This window comes from Drosophila santomea, chromosome 2R (assembly GCF_016746245.2).
Source record: "Drosophila santomea strain STO CAGO 1482 chromosome 2R, Prin_Dsan_1.1, whole genome shotgun sequence".
Taxonomy (NCBI): Eukaryota; Metazoa; Arthropoda; class Insecta; order Diptera; family Drosophilidae; genus Drosophila; species Drosophila santomea.
Genome location: NC_053017.2, coordinates 4,417,861 through 4,438,321, shown reverse-complemented (window position 1 = coordinate 4,438,321; position 20,461 = coordinate 4,417,861). Strand labels below are relative to the sequence as shown.

Here is a 20,461-nt window from a genome sequence, read left to right as displayed (position 1 = left end):
GCACTTTTTCTGCCTTTTGTTGGAGAAGGCCCCTCCCCCACATCCCCACATCCCCCTGCCGTTTTTGTGTCCTGCCATATCAAGCAATGTCTATAACTAGATATGTGGCAAGTGTAGGAGTGTGTATTGTGTATGGCTTTCACTTGCTGAACTCTTATAGGTGGGAATAAAGTCCTTGTTTGCCGGGAATACAGGGTGACAGACTCATTGGTTTTGTTCAAAAAAATTCGATACAGCTTGAAATGTATATTCGAGGAAAATTTCAAATACGTCCTCATATTTATCGTAGTTTTTATACTTCAATTTAAGTGAACTGGTCTGTTGAAGGAAATATACTGTGTAGCGCAATTTAAGGCAAATATGAAATGAATAAGTAAGATATTTACTTTTTAAACTGCCCTTAAAGTTAAAAGGTATAAATAATTTTTACAAGCTTACTAGGTGCCATTTCAAGGATCCTGTAACTTAACACTAGTTCAAGCATCTTGTGCTCTTGCACACCCATTGTCGAACGGCAGTTAGTTAGTTTTTGTTTGAGTAAAATCAACGCCGTATTGTAGACATTGTTAAGGTTTCTGAAAATTTTATAATTAATTTTCTGGTTAACATGTTTTTCATATGTGTAAATATGCGCACAATCCATACAATACCAGGGGGGTAAGGCCCGCTGGTTGCTGGGTAAAGTTCAGGAAGTGTGTTTACAAAGAAAATCCTTTTGTACAAGTATCAGATTCCTGTGCTGATTAAAGAAGCAGCCAACAAAGGGTTCGGCTGGGAGGGCCAGAACATCTAGAACAACCCATGCGAGAATATTTATTAAAAATTTCAACATTATAAATGATTTGCCACATGCTACTCATTGCCACGCTCATATCCTGTTTAAGTTTCTTGCTGCGAGTAAAGGAAGGAAAGGGAAGGGAAGGGAAACGATGCGAAGGGCACTGCTTTCTTGTGGCGCCATGACTTTACAAGATCCCGAGACGACTCATTGCTATATTAACCATTAAGGCATTTTAAATCCAGACGCCGCCTTTCCCCCCCCCCCCCCGCTTTTAAGTTTTCAACGTCATTTACTTCGTTTCAATTCAATTTGAAATTCAAACTCTTTTTGGCGGCTGCCGCTGCCGCTGCTTCTGCCGTTGATGTTCCCGACTTGGGATTTATAAACTGAGTGAGTGACATGACCATGACTATATAGTAGGTAGCTAAACTGCTGAATCACCGATTCGACGGACTGCCAAATGGCATTATTGTACATATCGGGAAGATGTTTTTCTGTTTTCTGTTTCGCTTTTCGCTTTTCGGTTTTCTGGTTTTTCTTTTTTATCCATTGTGCGCGAGTTCAACTCTTCGATTCTTTTCCTTTTCCTCCTGCAGTTGTCGTTGTCCTTTTATTTTTCCTAGCCGTCATCCATTCATGTGATCCATCTTAATTCTTTCGGCATTCGTCATCGGTTTTTCTTGTTCTTGTTCTTGTTCTTTTTTTTTTTGAAAATCCATTGCGCCAGTTCCACACTTGGCTCTGCATTTTAATTTGTCAGCGATTTTCCTTTCAATTTTATTTTCCTCAACTAAAACACGGATATTGCATAGCATTGGGCGCCCTGCCAGCTTCTGATCGATGACGTTTTTATTTGCCATATGCGCGTGAGAGTGTGTGCGTGATGGATGGCTTTCCGGGGGCGGGGTAGCGGGGACTTAGAGCCAAAATTTAATTTAAATTGAAAGTGTTACGCGCTAGTGATGGCCAATAAAAAATATGTCAAACTGACGGGCCTAAAGAAAGTAATAGGGTTTATTTCAGATGTTTAACTTTTCGGGTAATCTTAATAGTATACTACAAAGTTTTAACGAAGGAAAACCGCAACCCAAATCAGTACATTTTTTATCTAATCTATCGAGTTCTTCGACTATCAGATACCCTTCGCTCGTGCTCCTTGCAGCAAAGCAAGGAGTATATACGTTGAGTATAGGGTTAAAATCGCTTTCTTTTAGGCCTTACACAATATTAAAAGAACCTTTGAATTTACAAGTAACGGGTATAAAAACTATAGCAAGACCATAGAACACTTTCCCATGCGTGTATTTGATTCCCTAGATTTTTTAATGTTTTGTAAGGGATATATATGTATGAACAAAAGTGTTTCAAATTGCAAACCACACTTATTCTCACGGAATTGGCATAATGAAGTTCCGAGACTAACAATTCATCGATTTCGATTTCGTTTGGCTGACAAAAAAGACGAAGTTGCAACTGGGCTGCGTGTCAATATATCACGATTATGTCAGTCGCTTGTGTTTGTTACCCAGCAGGCGGTCACTTTGTACCCATTGTGGAGTTCGAAGGGGCATTCAGTTGGGGACTTGAGGACTTGGGGATTTGCGTGCGCACGCGTACAGCGCCAAAACGAATTAAATGTGATGCACCAGCAAATGATAATTCAATTTTTTTTGCGGTGCTGACTGGGAGGGGGGGAATACCTGAGAATCCGTAGATTCAATTTGTCCAACTGTTTTGGCCCACAAAGCAACAGCACACACGCTCTTCCATTTGGCAAGTTGGCAGTTCGATTTGCAACCAAATGAGGAATCTCTTCTGGACACGCAACCCGAGCAGAAATGTGGGGGATAAGACCCCTGGCAAGTAACTGATGAAACTGATGATGTCAAAGTGTTGCAGTTGCTGTAGACTTTGATTTTTTGGCAAATCATTGCCGTAATCTCTCAGCTGCTGTCAGTTGGAAAAGCGATTGAATGAATCAAGGATAACCATACATACATATGTACGTTGCCCAATTGTTAAGCAATTTATGCAAACAGCAATTCCCCCTTTCCCATACGATTTCCCATTCTCTCGGCGTTTTCGCCTGTCAAATTTGCCAAATCACGATGACGTATCGCTAGACCACGCTTGACATTAACGTTTTTTGGTATCAGCGAAAAAAGGGTTGCATACTAATTCCAATTCCTGAATGGAAAATAAGGGTATGGGCTGGTCCATTTTCTTTTTGGTGCCTTGCCAAGGGAGAGATAAGAATGCGTTCGCACTGATTGAGTTTAGCAGTTGATGGGTTATGGGAAATGATTTTATTATGTATCATAAGCTCTGCAACTTGAGTAAATTTACGACAAGCCACAAGAAGTCATTCCTCGGAAGTAAATGCTTGTTACATTTTGCAGTTATTTGATTAGCTCTTACTTAAGACCTAATATATTTGGCTCGAGAGTTATTTCACACATATGTACATATGATAATCAAAATTAAAGAAAGAGCTCTCTTTCGAGCTTATTCCATTTGTAGATCAAGGAAACCAACTCTCCCCAAAGCGAATTCTCTGCCATCTCGGCTATGTTTACAAGCTAAATGAGGAATTGCCTTTTGGGGGACGGACGGACGATATCTACGATATTTAACGATTGCCCGCTTAGTGTTTATTTGTGCATCTAAACATTTTTAATGGCAAATCGCACGATCCGCCCGAGAACAGTGCCAGTTGGCCCCTGGAAGTCCAAATCGGAATCCCACCCAGCGTGGGTGGTTTTTGATTTTAATGATACACGGGGCAAGTATTTTTTGAGTTATTGCGCATAGTGCGCACAGTGCGTAATAAAAATCCTCGGCCCGGACTCTCGACTCTCGATGTGTGTGCTGTAGTGAAGTTTTTATTGTTTCTCTGACGATTTAATTAAATTTCCAAAGCGTGCCGCCAGTCGATGCGATGTTGATGTGATGTTGATGTGGATGTGGATGTGGATGTTGATGTTGATGCGTTAATGCTGTTAGTTGGCCATTTAGTTGCAGCGTTTTATTTGTTTGCTTTAGGCGCGTCGTCATCCCCGTCGCCCTCTAATTCCTTTCAATTCGTAGCCCCATATTCCAGTTTTGTCTCGATTCAAATGCAATTTCACACGTTTCTTAATTTTGGCATTTTAGTGCCGCAATCAAAAGTTTGGCAAATGTTTATGCACATTCCTCGGTGACCACAAGTCTTTGGCAATTTGTTTGTTATTTCTGTTGCTGCTCCTATTTTGTTTAGTTTGTAATACTGTCCAATTTGTAAATACCTCAGAAAGCCGCAAGAAAGATCTATGAAATATGTAGGAAATTCATTGCAACTTAAGTGTTTCAAAATACCAAGTCGAACCTTGAGGACTATACCTGAAGTATTTAAATATAAAAAACAGGTTATCCAAAACTCAAATGACTAAACTAAATATTTCGGAATTACTGTGTTTAAATTCAGCTTAATATTTCTTATTATTTGTCAAATGCATACCTCTTAGTTATTACCGATTTAACCAATTTTTTGTAATAGAGCCAATGTGCCCACTTATAGCATTAACTTATAACGCTTAGCTTCGATCGCTCTCCACCATTTTTCACATCCCATCGAAAGCCATATAACTCATGGAGCCACACACGTTTCTTCATTAAATTCCACGTGTTTATTTGTTTAAACTAACCTTTTATGAGGCAGTGGCGCTACATCTAGCCGCAGACACACACAACGATGTATATATATATACATATATGTATGTCGGGGAGTCGGGTTATCACATCGGACTATATAGAGTCGCCTCTGCTGCTGACAGCTAATTGAATTTAATTGGTGCGAACAGAAAACTACGCGAAATATAAACAAAACTTTTGTTTTTTGTGTAGCATAATTTTATGAGTTGTTTATTTCGTTAAACAAGAATAACCTTAACTTGTTATGGCACATTTTTATTGTCGCTTGTTTATGAAAAAAAAAAAAAAAAACAAAGGCAAAACAGTAAGGCGCAGAGTGCAGCTAAAGCTGAGGCCTTTTATTTTGGCATTCAAAATAATTGTGGTCAGACGAATTCACGATCTGGGCGTTAAAAATCTATAAACGTATCTCTGCTCTGCACGATGCTGACGGTATACCCTATATGGAAGTGCAAGGTATATTTACAAAGTGAACAAGATAATTAGGGGGATACCCTACAGTTTTACTTCGAAAATAAAAACTTAGCAAAGTGTGGGGTTTTAATAGCTCAGCTCTACTATAGGTTTCATATAAGTAAGGGCTCTGATTACTCGAAAACGTAGTATAAGGATTATTATAAACCTGGTTTAAACTCGCTTGTGTTTCAATGCAGAGCATCTGAAGTTCTTTGGTTTTAAGTGGAACCATGTTACCAGCATCCCCCACCAGTCTCAGTCGATGTTGTGGCGCCACTTGGCCATGGTCCACGTCAATGATCGTCATCTGTAAATCATTTTGTGTGACAACCCGCTGACAATTGGTGGAGGATCTTCGGGACGAGCTGCAGCAGGAGAATACAGCTCAATTGGGATGTCCTGAAGCTGAAGCTGGAGCTGGAGCTCTCAAGTTCTCAAGTTCTCATTTCTCAGGTCTCAGTTTCTCTAACGAAGTCCCTTAACGACGAATGCCTTGTACGGACTCATATACGAACATAAAGTCGAGTGGCTTATTTAAAATTAACAAAGCAATAAAAATGCAAACTCAAGGCAAGCAGAGGGCGATAACAATGTGGGAGAAAGAGGAGAATGAGACCTGGAAATGGCCTGCAGTAAAATAAGTTCATTGTGGGTATAAGCCAATTGAGCGGCCGCAGTCTGTGATACTTAGTCATTCTAATACCAAATTCAGGGGATTGCAAAAACTAAAGCAACTTTTCCAAGGAAATCTTTATCGGCACGGTCAGCTTATCATATCGGTGACTAACAAACCCAAATCCCTGACCAGTCCACATGCATTTTCTTATCGCCATCATCGCTTTTTCGAACCGGCCAAAACAATGCAACGCGCAATCAGCGACACTTCATCGACCAGCAAAAAAATAAACTAAATAAGCAAACTGCAAAAGGCGCAGTGGGGAAAACGAAAACACAGAAATAAACAAAAGGACACAGCGCGTAATGAGGGCGAAAATATCTTTATTTAAAGACCAGCCAGCGACTGGACTGGCTTCCTTGGAAGACAACAGAAGTCCCTGACCCTCCTGACGCTCCTGACTCCCAGTTCCCAGTTCCCAGTTGGCATCCGTGGTGCAAGCAGCATATTTGTCATTCGCAGGGAGCTCCAGGCGGCGATATGGCCCGGGGCAATAATCATGAACAGATCTTGTAGACGCCGCCATGGACCAAATGCTCCTTAATTAGATGGGGCGACAAGCCTAAAGAAATCCGGGAGCTGGTCCGCAGCTTTGTCCCCGTCCTCGTCCCCGTCCCCAGCCTAGGAACACGATCATCGATATATGCAAGTTGCTTACACTCGAAAATATAAGCTTTTTTTAATATTAACAATTATGTTAATGCTTTCTTAAAAGTACATTATTTTTATCCAGTTGCTCAGCAAGAACACAGATAATTGTTATTTCAATAAAAGCATAAGAGCGTATTGTGTAGTACAGAGCTGCAATTCTATTCGGTTTTCTTCCCAGTGCATTGCGACTTAGCTCTGTTTGGGGATACATTATGGAACGGTGGCCAAAACAATGCCGTGTTTACAACTTGTAAGCCATGCAAGTGGCATGCTCCTGCCCACCCCCTTCCCTGTCACCATCTAGCCAATATAGTTACCCAAAACACATGCCCTTTGGGCCCTTAACTCGGAGTCTGGGAAGCTGCCTCGGGCTGGCCAAGTCTCGACTTCTGCCACTAATGGCATATTTTGCATTCCAATAAGGCATTGCGCCAATTGCAAATAATTCCGAATGTATAGTCAGCTTAATAAGATCACGATTCCCAGATAAGCCGCCTAGATAGCAACTAGGACTTCCAGCGGGCTCCAAGCTCCAAGCTCCAAGATCCAAGGGTTTGAATTTGGTTAACAGTGGCTAGGGTAAGTGTGGGAGACCCAGTCACACGGCGTGTTCATAAGAAGGAAGTTCTCCAGCTGGCCAGAGATTATTAGATAAACGGAGAGGGCAGTTTGATACGTCAGGTCGTGCTTTTTGATTTAATATCTCAGAGAGATGTTTAGAAAAATATATTGATTGAAATATGGAGTTTAACTTTGATTCAATTCGAAGTGTTTTTTCATTACTGAAATTCTTGTCAGCATATAGAAAACAAACCTACATAACTAACATAACCCTAATATATATAAATTTAAGAGGAAATCTCTATTTGCATTACCTTGACATGGAGAATAATTGGATATCCTATCTCCTATTTCCAGTCCCTATAGAAGGGTATTCCCAAGTTATTAGGCTCGTGGATTTTGACCAAGAAACAATAACTTAATTTAGTTGTCTTACATCGTGTTGCTGTCGTCGCCAGTTGAGGCAGTAGAGGCAGTCGAGGCAGTCGGCCCAGACACCCCCGATCCGGGTCCTTGTGGCCACAGTTCACTGTAGTGGCAGCCTTTGCATGGTGGTATGTCAGCAATTCTGTAAACAGGGGACACACGGCCCAAAGGGGGCAAGTCCAGCCGTGGTGGAGTACGCATTTGGATCGCGGATCGAGTTTTTCGGAGTCGCGTTTGTAGCGCCAATTACACAAAGCCAAGTCAAGCAGTTCGAACTCAGTGGCGAAATCTGTAAGTCTTCGCTGGGGCACAAAAAGAGGGGAAAATCGGCACAGAAAAACCACCGCAAAATGCCATTTGACCAAGATGGGTCCGAGATGATAAAGCGACCGATTCGCCCAGACGTGGGCGCCAAGCAATTCAATGCAAAGGGGCAATTAAACGGGAGAGCAGGGTAACGATGCATTCACAAAAAATATGGGCACCCAGATGGTGTTGAAACTAATGGTAAATTGAAATTAAATTGGTATTATCGGAATCATCATGAACTTTGCGAATTAATTTACCATGGGCGCCAAAAGATATAGTAAATATTTAAACCTTTTTGGTTGCGTAAATAGTTTATGAATAGTTTGAGAGGCAAACATAACTACAAACAGAGATAACAACATAATACTTAAATATTTTTTGTTCATTTTCATTTGGCTTCTCCTCTTTTCTCTCAGTACATAACTCTTTCCTTTACTCCCCTTCCCATTTCAGGACCAAGCCCATCGAATTAATTTGCGGTGCATTTTAGTTTACAACTTTGTAATTAATTTGCAAAAAGGGACAGACACAGAAGGAGGCCTTTAGCCACCGAAAGGGTGACATTTGTTCCCTCCCAGCTCCGCTTCCCCAACTTTTCATCTGACATTTGCGTGCTGGAGATGTCTTTATGGCCTGGTCTAGAGAAGTCGGCTTAGAGAAGGCGGCTTAGAGAAGTCGGTACTTGATGGCGCGCAGCATGGGGAAGCGATCGTTGGTGCACTGACCACGGAAGTCGTCTTGGGTCAGATCAAAGAGAGCCACTCCTCCGAGATTCCTTACCCTGGCGAACATGGCCTTGCTGGATGCGGAGTCCGGATCATCGTAGCTGATCCAAAGTCCGTGGTCTCCATTTTCATCGGCGGCACGGAATGCGTAGCTGCCATAACGTTTTGTGGGATCCAGAACCCGTTTCACTGGAGCACTGGGACCTCTGGCATTGGTATTACCGGGGTTCGGCATCAGCGAGCAGATCTCGGCCCAGTTGAGCAGACCCTCCTTTTTGCTCTGAGGTCCGGCGGGAGCAGGTCCCTGGGTAGAGGGAACCACTGGCATTCCAGAGTCTCCCGAGTCCTTGGTCATCTTCCACGTCCTGCCGTAGGTGGCAATGCCAATGTTTATCTTATTAGCAGGCACTCTTTGCAGTAGCCAGTGCTCCATTTGGAAGTTCAGATTGTAGTGGCCCAAACGGTTTTGGCCAACTGCCTCGTATGTTGGCGCCGAGAAGTCCGCCTCCTCAGGATTGCGCTGCGGAGTCAGGAAGTCGAAAGTTCCCAGGTTGATGAAGTCCAGGCTTGGAGCGATCGAAGGGGCATCGTAGTACCCTGGAAAATGAAAGCTTGTTCTGACAAAGTTGTTCCGAAAGCATGAAAAGTCTATAATACTCATTATATAATAACTCATTCCCTAACACTTTCTAAAACATTGTGCTTTAACAGCTGCTTTTGAGAGAGCTAACAATTAAACAAAGTTGGTTATATCAGTAGGTTCCATCGATACCCAACGCAAATAAAGCACTTTTCTGACTCATCAAATTACACCAGATCGTCGGAATGAACAAACTAATTGCCCGTTGCTAGAATACTTACAGCTTGAGTTAACATTTGGCAAAACGGTGAGACTGAGCAGCAGATCATTTTGTTTCAGAGCGGCACTCAAATCCTTGATCAGAGCAGTCACCTGTCCTTTGTGCGTTTCCGAATCAGTATCCACAATATAATCACCGGTGAAGAACTTCTTGAAACTCTTCCAGGCAGAGCCCACATCCCCGTGAACCTTTCGGGGCTTATTTCTTGGCAGTTGGAGAGCCAGGTCCAGACCATCGAAATTATAACGCCTCACCAAATCCCGAGCGGACTCGATGAAACGCCTGTGGCCCTGCTGCCCGGATTCCAGGAGCTTTATATACTGGTTACCCTCATTCGTATCGGCATCTCCACCAACGCTCAAGAGGAACTTGATGTGGGGATAGCGTTCCTTCAAACTGGAGACCTGGGCCAGATGGCGCTGCTCGAGGTCCAATCGCTTGTTAATGCTCTGCATTTCATAGTTATCGGCATTAACACCCGCATAGCCGTAGACCAAATGGGTGCAAAACTGCAGGGCCAGCTCCATGTCGGTCATCGAGAACTGAGCCAGGCCTGCAATGGGGTATACTCATGTTGATAACTATACAAATAGTATGTTTTCCAAATGGGAATACTTGCCCTGACGCTGGAAGCCCTGCGAGTCATAGAAGCAAACCAGATTAGGAGCGGCACTCACTTTAAATTGAGCCAAAACCGCCAGACTGAGTGCCAAACTGAGCCACAGAGAGCCAGTCATCTTTGTACAGAGATACACCCGGAGAGCTCTACGCAGTCAAAACAAATACTATATACTTTGGAGGTGCTACTTGGCAATGCGGTCCGTCGCCGGCGAGATGCGAAACCAAACTGAATTCGAAATGACACTTAGCACGGGAATTGGAATAAACATGGGCAGTGGAGCTTTTCAGTGGAACCACCTCCGCGCGATTCCCCGTAGTGAATCGAAAACCCCAGGCGAACAATAGCGAACGCCATTCGTGGGTATCATTATCAACGAAATTCAACGAAATTGTTTGTCTCAAGTGCCAGCTGACATCGAGTTCAATGAGATCACCTCTCGGCTCGGTAGTTTACACAAAAAAAGGACAGATTATACGTCTTTCTCGAGATAATGCCCACCGACTCATAGTTTAAATAGGCTAATTCTACGGGTAGTGATAAGTCTGCACCTTATAAGGTGTGGACGAATTAGCAAGGTCGCTACTGTTCGTTACTCATGCCCAAAATTGTGTAAATATTTGGCTTGGAAATGCTCAAGGGATTGCGGATGAGTTTGCTATGCACACGAGCGATTTATAATTGTTCGTTTTCAAGGTCCAATGAAAAGTGGTACATAACGAGTAAGTGCCAAATAAATATAGTGTACATATACCTACTGCGAAAATATATTAATATGTAATAAGATTAAAAACTCCAATCCTGCAACTTAGTTTTTTATAGAGATAAAAGCTCAAAAACTAAAAAAAATCAAGGCTTCCTATATAAGTGATCATTATTTATTAAAAGTATTAAATGTTTTTGTTTCGATTTACAGTCGGTATTTGATGGCTCGCAGGATGGGATACTTATCGCCTGAGCATTGTCCCCGGAAATCATCGTAGCTCAGATCGAACAGTGCCACGCCCCCCAGGTTCTTGACGCGGGCGTAGGCTGCCTTGTTGGAGGCCGAGTCGGGATCATCGTAGCTCACCCAAATGCCATCGGTTATCTGACCATCGACGGGGCGATAAGCTATGCCCCCGAATCTCTTGGTGGGATCGGAAATTCTTCGCAGCGGCGAGTCGTTGCCCTTGAGGAATTGATTTTGGGGATTGGACAACTTTCCGCAGATCTCAGCATAGCTGAGTAGTCCGGGTTTCTGGGACTGGGAGCCCTCGGGTGCTGGTCCCTTTGTCTCCGGCACCACAGGAACTCCTTCGAGACCAGAGTCCGTGGTAAGTTTCCAGGCATTGCCATAGGTGGCAACTCCCAAATTGATCTTATTAGCTGGGAATCCCTGAGATAGCCAGTACTCCACCTGGAAATCAGCGTTAAGGTGAGCCAACCGATCCTTCGATCCATCGGGATGGTAGATGGGAGCGCTGTAGTCCGCCTCCTCGGGATTACGAGCTGGAGTCAGGAAGTCGATGGTGGCCAGGTTCACAAAGTCCACCAAGCCATTCAGAGCGGGAATATCAAAGTACCCTAGAGTCATAATCAACCTAAAGTATAATTACATATAACAATTATTTTGAAATACTTACAAGTTGAGTTTACATTGGGCAGCACAGTCAGACTGAGCAGGAATCCATCAGCTCTTAGGGAGTCCTTTACATCCCTCACCAAGGCGGTAAACTGCTCCTTATGAAGGGCTGAGTGTGGATCCACTATAAAATCGCCTGTGAAGAGCTTCTTAATACTCTTCCATGCCAATCCCAGATCCCCGTGAACCTTTTTGGGCTTATTCTTGGGGAACTGATAGGCCAGATCCAAGCCATCAAAGCCGTAGGTCTTCACCAAGTCATAGGCCGATCGGATGAATCCCACTTGACGAACCTTCTCGCCCTCCAGCAGATCGATATATTTGTTGGGATGCTCAGGGTCGACGTCATGATCGCCGCCCACGCTCAGCAAAACCTTCAGGTGGGGATACTTCCTCTTGAGGGAGGTCACTTCGGAGAACTGATGCTTGTATATATCCAGGTTCTCGTTCAAACTGTACGCCTGGAGGTTTTCACCTCGTAGTCCAGCGTATCCGTAGACCAAGTGGCTGCAGAATTGCAAGGCGATCTCCAGATCGGGATTGAGCAGCTTGCCCAGACCTGCAAAGTGCACAGTTTATATGCGAAAGATGACATATTTAGTATGCAAGCTGCACTCGAGTGACAAATAATCCGGGACTCGGAGTGGTCATTGCTGTGAGACACTATCTGCGCCCAGTGATCGGACACCCAACACTCTCGCTCTCGGTTGAAACTACCGGGGAGCGGAGATCGGCGGATCTCCCCCTGACCACCACCCCCTCTCGGATGCTGATCCATTGTCTCGTCGACTTCGGTGGCTTAATTGAACGCCAACAGTGTGAGCGCAGCGAGCGGTTTATTATTGTTCGACTCGGGTGCAGAGCACAGTGGGTCGCGATGTGTTTAAAGCTTAATAGAAATTCGTTATAAAATAAGGTGGAATGCATACGTGGCAATATACCTTCAGTCATAGGGTCTTCAAAAACAACTGTTTTTTCTCTATGCTTACTCCAAAAGTACTTACCTTTAAACTAAATCTAAGATTTTCGGTAATGTCGCCAAAAGATTTATATTCAAACTAATTTCCTTTTAACTTCATAATAATCGTTTGAATATTTGAATGAATGATTTTTTAATTTAAGTGCATCAGGGGATCCCCATTCCACCTGCTGGCCAATTTAATTTTCGTTCCATTTTTCCCCCATCCCAGGACACTGTGCAGCGCTGCTGAGTCACTTGGTGCTCTGCTTGCCACTTGCTCGGATCGCTGGTGCCAAGTCAGAGTCCGCTGGCGGGGCAGTTGTCGTGCTGGACTCGCTGTGTGTTGAACGCTCTGGTTTTCATTTCGAATGCGTGGGATCGGCTCTATATAGACTTGACTCGTCCGATACCAAATAAAGCCACTAATTGCCATACTTCGAGTATTCAATTCATTACTACTCTTTGGTAAGTTACACCCGCTCAAATGAGCTTGTTAATGCGATCACAATTGCTGCTTTTAATCGCTTTGCCAGCCAAACTCTGCGGGAGAGCCAGTCTCTGTCTCTGTGTTTTATTTTGAAGAAGAAATAAACTGGCCGGATAAGCCACTGACCTCTATAAAACTAGCTTTGGCTCTCTTTATCTCTCCGTTTCGCTCGCCAGGCGATAAGCAATGCAAGCTGAGCTGAATTGAATTAAATCCGAGTTTTGTTTTGAATCAGAAATGGTTATGTAACTTGATTAGCATGCTTTTGTTTTCGTTCGTCTGCAAATTTGGCACACGCTACTCAAATGATGGGCTGTATTTTGGTAGGCTTTATATATCAATCTTTCCCCTATTCATTTCTATACCCGTTACTCGTTTTGTGTCATTCTGTTCAAGACGTGGTTTCGTTGGTAAACAAGGTTTTACTACAATTTCTTGAAGTTGAGTACCTCCAAGCTTTTCAAAAGGCATTCTACAGCTTGTCTAAATGATGATCGACTAACTATATTCAACTACGTACAACTAGAGCCGTACAGTTTTCATTAATTGAGCAAATTTAAGTCAGGTAAACAACATTTTAGTGTGTAAACTCTCTACGTCGGGTGCTATATAGAATATGTTACAACACCTTGAAAAATCGAACCTCATCAACTTGTGATCTACGTTTTCTAAAGTAACTTGCATGTTTTGTTGTCATATTCACTTTCTGGAGTACTCCGACCCCCTCACTCACCTTCTCTGGTGTAACTCGAAGAGTCATAGTAGCAGACTAAATTGGAGGCAGCTTCGGTACTTGCCGCAAAGAGGCACGCGACAAACGTAAGCCAGATCCACGCCTTCATGGTGCGAGGAATATATCTCTATAGGCACGACCGCAGAGCAAATCAAATGAAATCGAACTGAGACTGGAATCGAAATGGAAATGGAAACCGAAACCAAAAGCGAAACCCCAGCCCCAGCCGACGACAAAAAGCTTGAGCAGAGCTTTAGGAGGGGTCTGAAGTCGATCTGAAACCGAGCTCATGCTGCCTTACTTATTCTCGCAATGACTTAATTGTGTACACAGAAGTTAATGACGACGATTGCGACGAGGCAGACGCAGGGTCAAAACGTTGAGACCTCTAAAAGTAAAAAAAAAAAAACAAGCCATTAATCTTAAAACATTGAAACGCGCTTGCTGATTAGAATCCGAAAACAGTATTTTCGATTTATTTCGCAAGTACACATGTAGAACTAAATGTGGTGGTAATACCCGTCTATAAAACATGATTTACTTTATCACACGCACTTTATAATTCAGTTTTTGAAGTACGTACACAGAATGTCTGAGAATTAAATTTACTATCCGCTCAAAACATTTTATTTTGGTCTTTTAAGTATTTTTGAAACTATTATCCACAAATTGTATTTGGACATTATTGTAAAGTAAATCAAATTCGTTTTTGTTTCAGTAATTCGTTTTTCCATAAACATAGTAAAGCAAAAATCATTTAATATTTGTACATCAAATGAAAAATTTATTTAAAATCTTAGAAGACTATTAGCAATAACTAACAAAATTTCTATCCCATAAAATATTTTATTGATCGCACAATGGGGAACTTTTGACCAGTGCAAAGTCCACGGAAGTCATCGTAACTTAAATCGAAAATGGCAACTCCTCCGAGTCCTTTGCCCTTGGCATATGCCGCCTTGATTCCAGCAAAATCCGGATCATCGAAGCTCAGCCAAACGCCAAAATCTCCATTATCATCCGCAGGTCGGAGGGCGTAGTTTCCGTATTTCTGTGTGAGATCTGTGACCTTGCGGAGCGGAGCCATTTCTCCTCTATATTGAGCGGATGCGTTCTGCGACAACTTGGAGCAAATCTCCGGCCAACTGAGTAAGCCGTCAGCACTCTGGATTTGCATTCCGCCGGGTGCAGCTCCACATGTCTCTTGAACAATGGGAGCTCCACTGAGTCCGGATCCCTTCGATAGTTTCCAAGCCCTCCCATAACTGGCTATTCCCAGGTTCAACTTCTGGCCGGGACAATTATTCTGCAGCCAGTAATTAACCTGAAACTCCACATTCAAGTGCGGCAAGCGATTCTGCTCGTCCTGGAAGAAAATCGGAGCTGTGAAGTCCGCCTCCTCCGGATTTCTTACTGGGGTGAGAAAGTCGAAGGCAGCCAGGTTGATATATTCGAACTGGGGATGCAGTTTGGGGACATCAAAGTACCCTGCAAAAAGGTTAATATAATAGTTTGTACTACATGCAAGAAAAATAATGGATATATATATGTATATATATAATGGATTACACTTACAAGTGGAGTTCACATTGGGCAGGACTGTCAGAGACAGCATGAGATTGGCAGAACGAAATGCATTCTTTAGGTTTCCCACCAGATCGGTAAACTGTGACTTGTGCTGTTCCGCCAGAGGATCCACAACAAAGTCACCAGTGAAGAGCTTCTTGAATGACTTCCAGTAAGTTCCCAAGGATCCGTGGACTTTTCTGGGCTTGTTGCGGGGCAACTGGAATGCGAGATCGAGTCCATCGAATCCATTTCTCTTTACCAAAATCATGCTGCTGTCTATAAAGTTCTGCTGAAAAGTGCGATTCGCCTCCAGAAGCTCCACATATTTATTGGGGTGGGCCTCATCCACATCGCGATCTCCGCCCACGCTGAGGAGAATTTTCAGTTGGGGAAACTTCTGTCGCAGGGCGGTGATTTCCTTGTAGTAGAACATGTCCAGGTCCACATTCAGACTGAATAGCTCCAGGGTTCCGGCCTTCAGGCCCGCATATCCGTAAACCAAATGGGTGCAGAACTGCAGGGCCAAATCCAGTTCGTGGGTATGCATTTTGGCCAAACCTTGGCGCAAGTACGAGGTTGAGTCATAATAGCAAATCAGATTGCTGGCAGCATGGCTCAGGCTTGTCACACTGAGCAAGCCCAGTAAATAACACAACTGGAATCTCATCTTTTGGCAGAGACCACGTCCTGACTTTATGGCTGATAACTAGCAACTGAAATCCCATTCAAAAGCTTTATAGCTCAGCTGCTGTATTTTTGCTTATCTCACTGTTCTGCCGATGATGCCATTATCTGGTTTCCAGGCATTACGTAGTTCCTGTCAATGTTTTCCGACTTTATTGCGTTTGTTTGTGATGCCCTGTCAGCTAATTCAGTTTCACGAATTGCCGTGACTCAACTTTTAGGGGTCTTTTTTATGGCAATATATTTCACGTTTTTAGCGAGTGTTTTGGATTTGGCAAAGGGTACTGAAATAAACAAAAGTTATATGTTATAAATAATAATTATTGACAAGAACTTAGAAGATTATTGAAGGTTATAATGCAGGTTTTGTAATTAAATAAATCTTTTTTATATGAACTCTTAGAGTACTACAATAAAAATGTATGGTTTACTATTTTGAATTAATCATTAAAACGCAGTTTTTAGTGCTTTTGTGTTGTGGTGCTTTTAATACAGTTGATACCAACGGGAATTCAATATCTTCGATACATAGCCGTAGCTACTTCATGATCCACCTCTTTTTACGCATCAGCATCGCTGTCGACATTTGGCTCCTGATGAAGGTGAAAGACTTTCAATTAGCTGACCCGAATCGCTCCAAAAGAGCCGACTCTCGAGTGGAGGACAACCTGCTGGGCTGCCGGATCTTCGGCAGCTGGTTTGGGCACACGGGGAGGCACTTAAATCAGGAATCAATTGAAGCATTAAATACCCCAAACAAAGCAGCGAAAGATGGTCCTTGGGCAGAAGTCGAAATGGGACAGCTAATGACGACAGTCACAACAAAGCGATGGGGATGGATCTCTGATCCGATGTACTCAGGGATCTACTCTCGTACGACTACGAGTATGTGACACAACCAATTAGACAAAGGACATGGCGGGTCCTTGCCGAAGAATGCGAAATAATCCTCACACGCTGCTTAGCGTTGACAATGAAAACTCGGGAAAATCGGGGGGCGAGGTCTGAAAGGCGTGTTCGTGATGAGAGGCGGCATTATCCTCAAATGTCCTCGATTGTGTGTGCGTTTTATCCGCAGCCATATCTGTATCTGTGTCTCTCATTGTTGTTTGATTTATATCGGAGGCCCGGCTCATCATCAGCTCATTGTTTGCCCCACACCCTACCCCTCCGCACATACAATGTGTATGTATATCTGTCCTATGTATATGATTGTGGCCCAGATATAAGCCCAACCAACTCTGACCTTAGCCCATGTCCACTGTCTATTAGCCACAAATCCCCATTTCCATCTACCAACTATTTGCTTTTTGGGTCGTTTGGTGTGTTTATTTCAGCTAGTTTCGATATCATCAATCAGTCAACCATTCTGGGCAAATAGAAATCAATGCCAAATAGCTTAATGTGTGAATTAACGTGCTATACGGTCAGATTAAATTACACTTATGAGCTGAGCTGTGGTGTGGACATAAGCTTTAGTGTTTGATAAAACCTATATGGGAAAGTCGGACCTGAAAATAAGACTCTTTCAAACCACTTTCGTTCTTAAAGAGTTCTACTTTTTCCTTATATCCTGGCCTTATTTAATAACTTAATAACAAGTACAAAACAATACCATTTAGTCATTGGAAATCCTTTGTAAATTATCAACATCAATTGTACGAACACCACGAACACTGAGCACTTCCAATCCCCTTGAGCCTTTCTCACATTTTTATTTACCTCCTTGCCGGGAAAACTTGAAATTGGTTTCCATTATTGCGCATTCTTGGGATCCCGCTTGGCAATAATTAAGTCCAATAATAATTTAAACAAATACCTTTGCCATCCCCAGGCTCACCTTCAGCCTCATTATCTGTGGCAGCAGGTGCAGAAAACCGCAAAGCATTTGCCTTATTTCTTATTTCTAATTAGACAGCCGACGCTTTTCCGAAGTATTTGTAACCGGGCAGACAATGCAATGCCCGCCAGAACAGAGGAAAATTCAATTTTCACAAAACAATTGCCATTAGGCGACCGCTTTCCATTGCCGCCAGAAGAGACGAGTGCTCTGCCCAATTGATGTGCCTAATCAGTTTATCTAAAGCATTTTTTTGGCCGCCTTTCTGGGGGTTGCTGGCCAACAGGAAATTCATCATTGTCAAATGTGCGGCTTGACATTTTCCAAAAGGGGGCTTGGAAAAAATGTAAACTTTTTTGAGGCAACTTTTGGCTTTTTTTGAGGGTGGCCTCTGCAATATAATTAGAAATTCATAATGAATTTTATTTGCTTTGGCCACAGAGCAAAAAAACGAAACGAAAACAACACGGGGCAACGCCGTCTTGTCTAAATGTATTTTTTCGGTAATATTGACGCGCATTTTTGTGCAAATAAAATTAAAGCGCCCCCACGCCATTTTCGCCCTTATGAAGCCACCGCATTAACAGACCGGGGCATATCAAATTATCAGGCGAGGGCTGGGCAGTAGTCAGTCACTCATTCATTCAGTCACTCAGTCATTCGTTCAGTCAGTCCATCCGTAGGAAATTCTGGGTCGAGCCTTGGATTTCAATTTTTTTTGGTCTAAGGGACCTGGGGTGTTAATGCGGCGTGCAGGTATCAAAGCGACGTTTGAAAAATGAAATTAAAAATTGTTGTTGATTCTAGCGCAAAAGGAATGGATGTAGCGAAAAACAGCAGATGAATAAAGTTAATGACAAAAGCGAATATGGCACACCCTTCCTAATGCATTGCAAAATTCAATTATAGTCTTAATTTCATTTTTAAGTATTTGCACTATTTTTAAAAAATTAATCGTCTGGAACATCTCTTACAAAGATGCAATGCATTTTTAGATGTAATCTACTTATTTCGAGCAAAGTGGCCCATTATGGTCGATATTATAGAGTGCAGCCCAAAAAAAATACAACCCACCTAGAGCTTTTAATTTTTAATGAGTCAAAGAGCACTTCTTGAGCTATCTGTGTCCATGACGAGGCTGGAGGTTCATTACAAGGAGGCAGTCCGTCCAAAAATCGCCCGGACTGCCATTCATTAGGTGAGGACATTTTATTGCTGTCTTCATTAGAGACTTCGGGTCGCAAAGTAAGTTTGGAATTTATCCATCTATCTGACAGCTTGGGTTTCCTGCTCGTTGCCGGGTCCGGATATTGCTTTGGTTTGGTTGCTTTGCGGATGACTACATGGCGCCACATGTCACCAATACAGAAAACAGAACACAGAATACCAAGTACCAAATACCAAATACCAAATACAAAAAAACCAAGAGGACCTTGAAGGACTTCGCTTTGAGCAGCATGACCTTCGGTGTGTTGCTCATATTCATTATAAGCCCAAATAACTGTTGTCGTTGAGTGGCAAGTGTCAAAATACCATGGCCCAAAAGGATTGTTACCACGTCGCACGTCGATTCCCCGATTCACTCTCCTCGATGGCGCCTTCTGGTTTTCTGCTCAATTGGCTCTGGCGTCGATTTGGCCAGCCTGATGTGTTCCCTTTTGTGGGCTCGAGTTACCAGTTGCAGCTAACTGACTGGCTTATTGGCCTGGCTTTCGGTTGGCCCTTGGCCCGGCTCATGTGATTTACCGGCCCTCAGATGCTCAAGTGTCAGCAGAAGCTGAAGGGAAGCCTTAGTGGCGGTGGCGACTGGCGACTGGCGACAGTTGGCCCTGGCTCAGCATTAAGCCTCATTTCTGGCCAATTCCGTCCTACACTTTCTGATAACTGTTGCCGTAAATCAATATTCCGCTTTGTGGTCAATCAAAATGCGTTTTTTGCACTACTGCAGGGCGTACTATTCGGAAAGGGCTAAAACGTAATGGGAAGTACTTTGTTACTTTGAGATAGATAGGTGTTAGGTGTCAAGTAACGCAAAATAATGACTAGTTTTTTACATGGCCGGAACTAAGTATTTCCATATTTTTAAAAAGTTTGGGACCAGTCTAATTAATTTGTATTCTTTGGAACGGAACAAAAGAAAGTCGCGGCGGCAATAATTCATTGAAATATATCATCAAAATCAAATGACAAAAACAATGTCATAAATAATAATTAATGCCACTTAATGCACACTACCAACAATATTCAAACAGAGCTGCGAAAAAATATGAATGCATATAAAAATATAAAGCAGGATATAAATCTCGGCAGAGAGGGTGAAAGCAGAGACAGACAAGTTGGTCATAAAAATGGTTTATAAGTCCATAAAAACCAATTGTTTGCATTGCCCGTAATTGCATTAAAAAACACTGAGCCACGTGGACACTCCAATAAATATTGATGGGGAATTGGGGGAAAAAATGAAAATCTGGAATCGAAGCGTATGCATTTTTAATTTCGGACTTAACGCGGCATATAGAATGTAATTAAATCAGAATCTGATTAAATAAAAACAAATTAAGTGGTTTGTAAATAAATTGAAAAGCGAGTGCGTAAAAAAAGTAAATAAATTTGCGGCCATGTTATTGTTACATAAACTGCGCTTGCCAATTTTTTGTTGCCTGTTGATCACAAACAATACATTAATAAAATAAACCAATAACTAATCACATAAAACAGCGCTGTCTACATCGGATGTACAGTTCAGTCTACTTCTAAAATCGTTTTGGAGAAACTCGAATAATACCACCAACTCTTACATAAGGCCAAA

General features: G+C 42.7%; 2 protein-coding genes across 3 annotated transcripts in view; one reads left to right on the top strand and one right to left on the bottom strand.

The window, feature by feature from the left end:
- Positions 1–8,034: 8,034 nt before the first annotated feature.
- On the bottom strand, positions 8,035–15,843 carry LOC120444793. Its single transcript, XM_039624742.2, has 8 exons — positions 15,135–15,843; positions 14,392–15,047; positions 13,560–13,686; positions 11,380–11,937; positions 10,669–11,320; positions 9,755–9,909; positions 9,137–9,688; positions 8,035–8,872 (listed from the first exon to the last, which is right to left on the bottom strand). Exons 1-8 carry the CDS (start codon positions 15,793–15,795, stop codon positions 8,217–8,219), a joined length of 4,017 nt encoding a protein of 1,338 aa, XP_039480676.1. The 5' UTR covers positions 15,796–15,843; the 3' UTR covers positions 8,035–8,216.
- Positions 12,530–20,461, top strand: part of LOC120447231 — a 49,916-nt gene continuing 41,984 nt past the window's right edge. Inside the window, exon 1 of one of the 2 annotated variants that reach the window (XM_039628756.1) lies at positions 12,530–12,804. The gene's annotated coding sequence lies outside the window, so the exon portion shown is untranslated. The remainder of the gene's footprint in view (positions 12,805–20,461) is intronic. The other variant, XM_039628757.2, reaches the window with a different exon arrangement.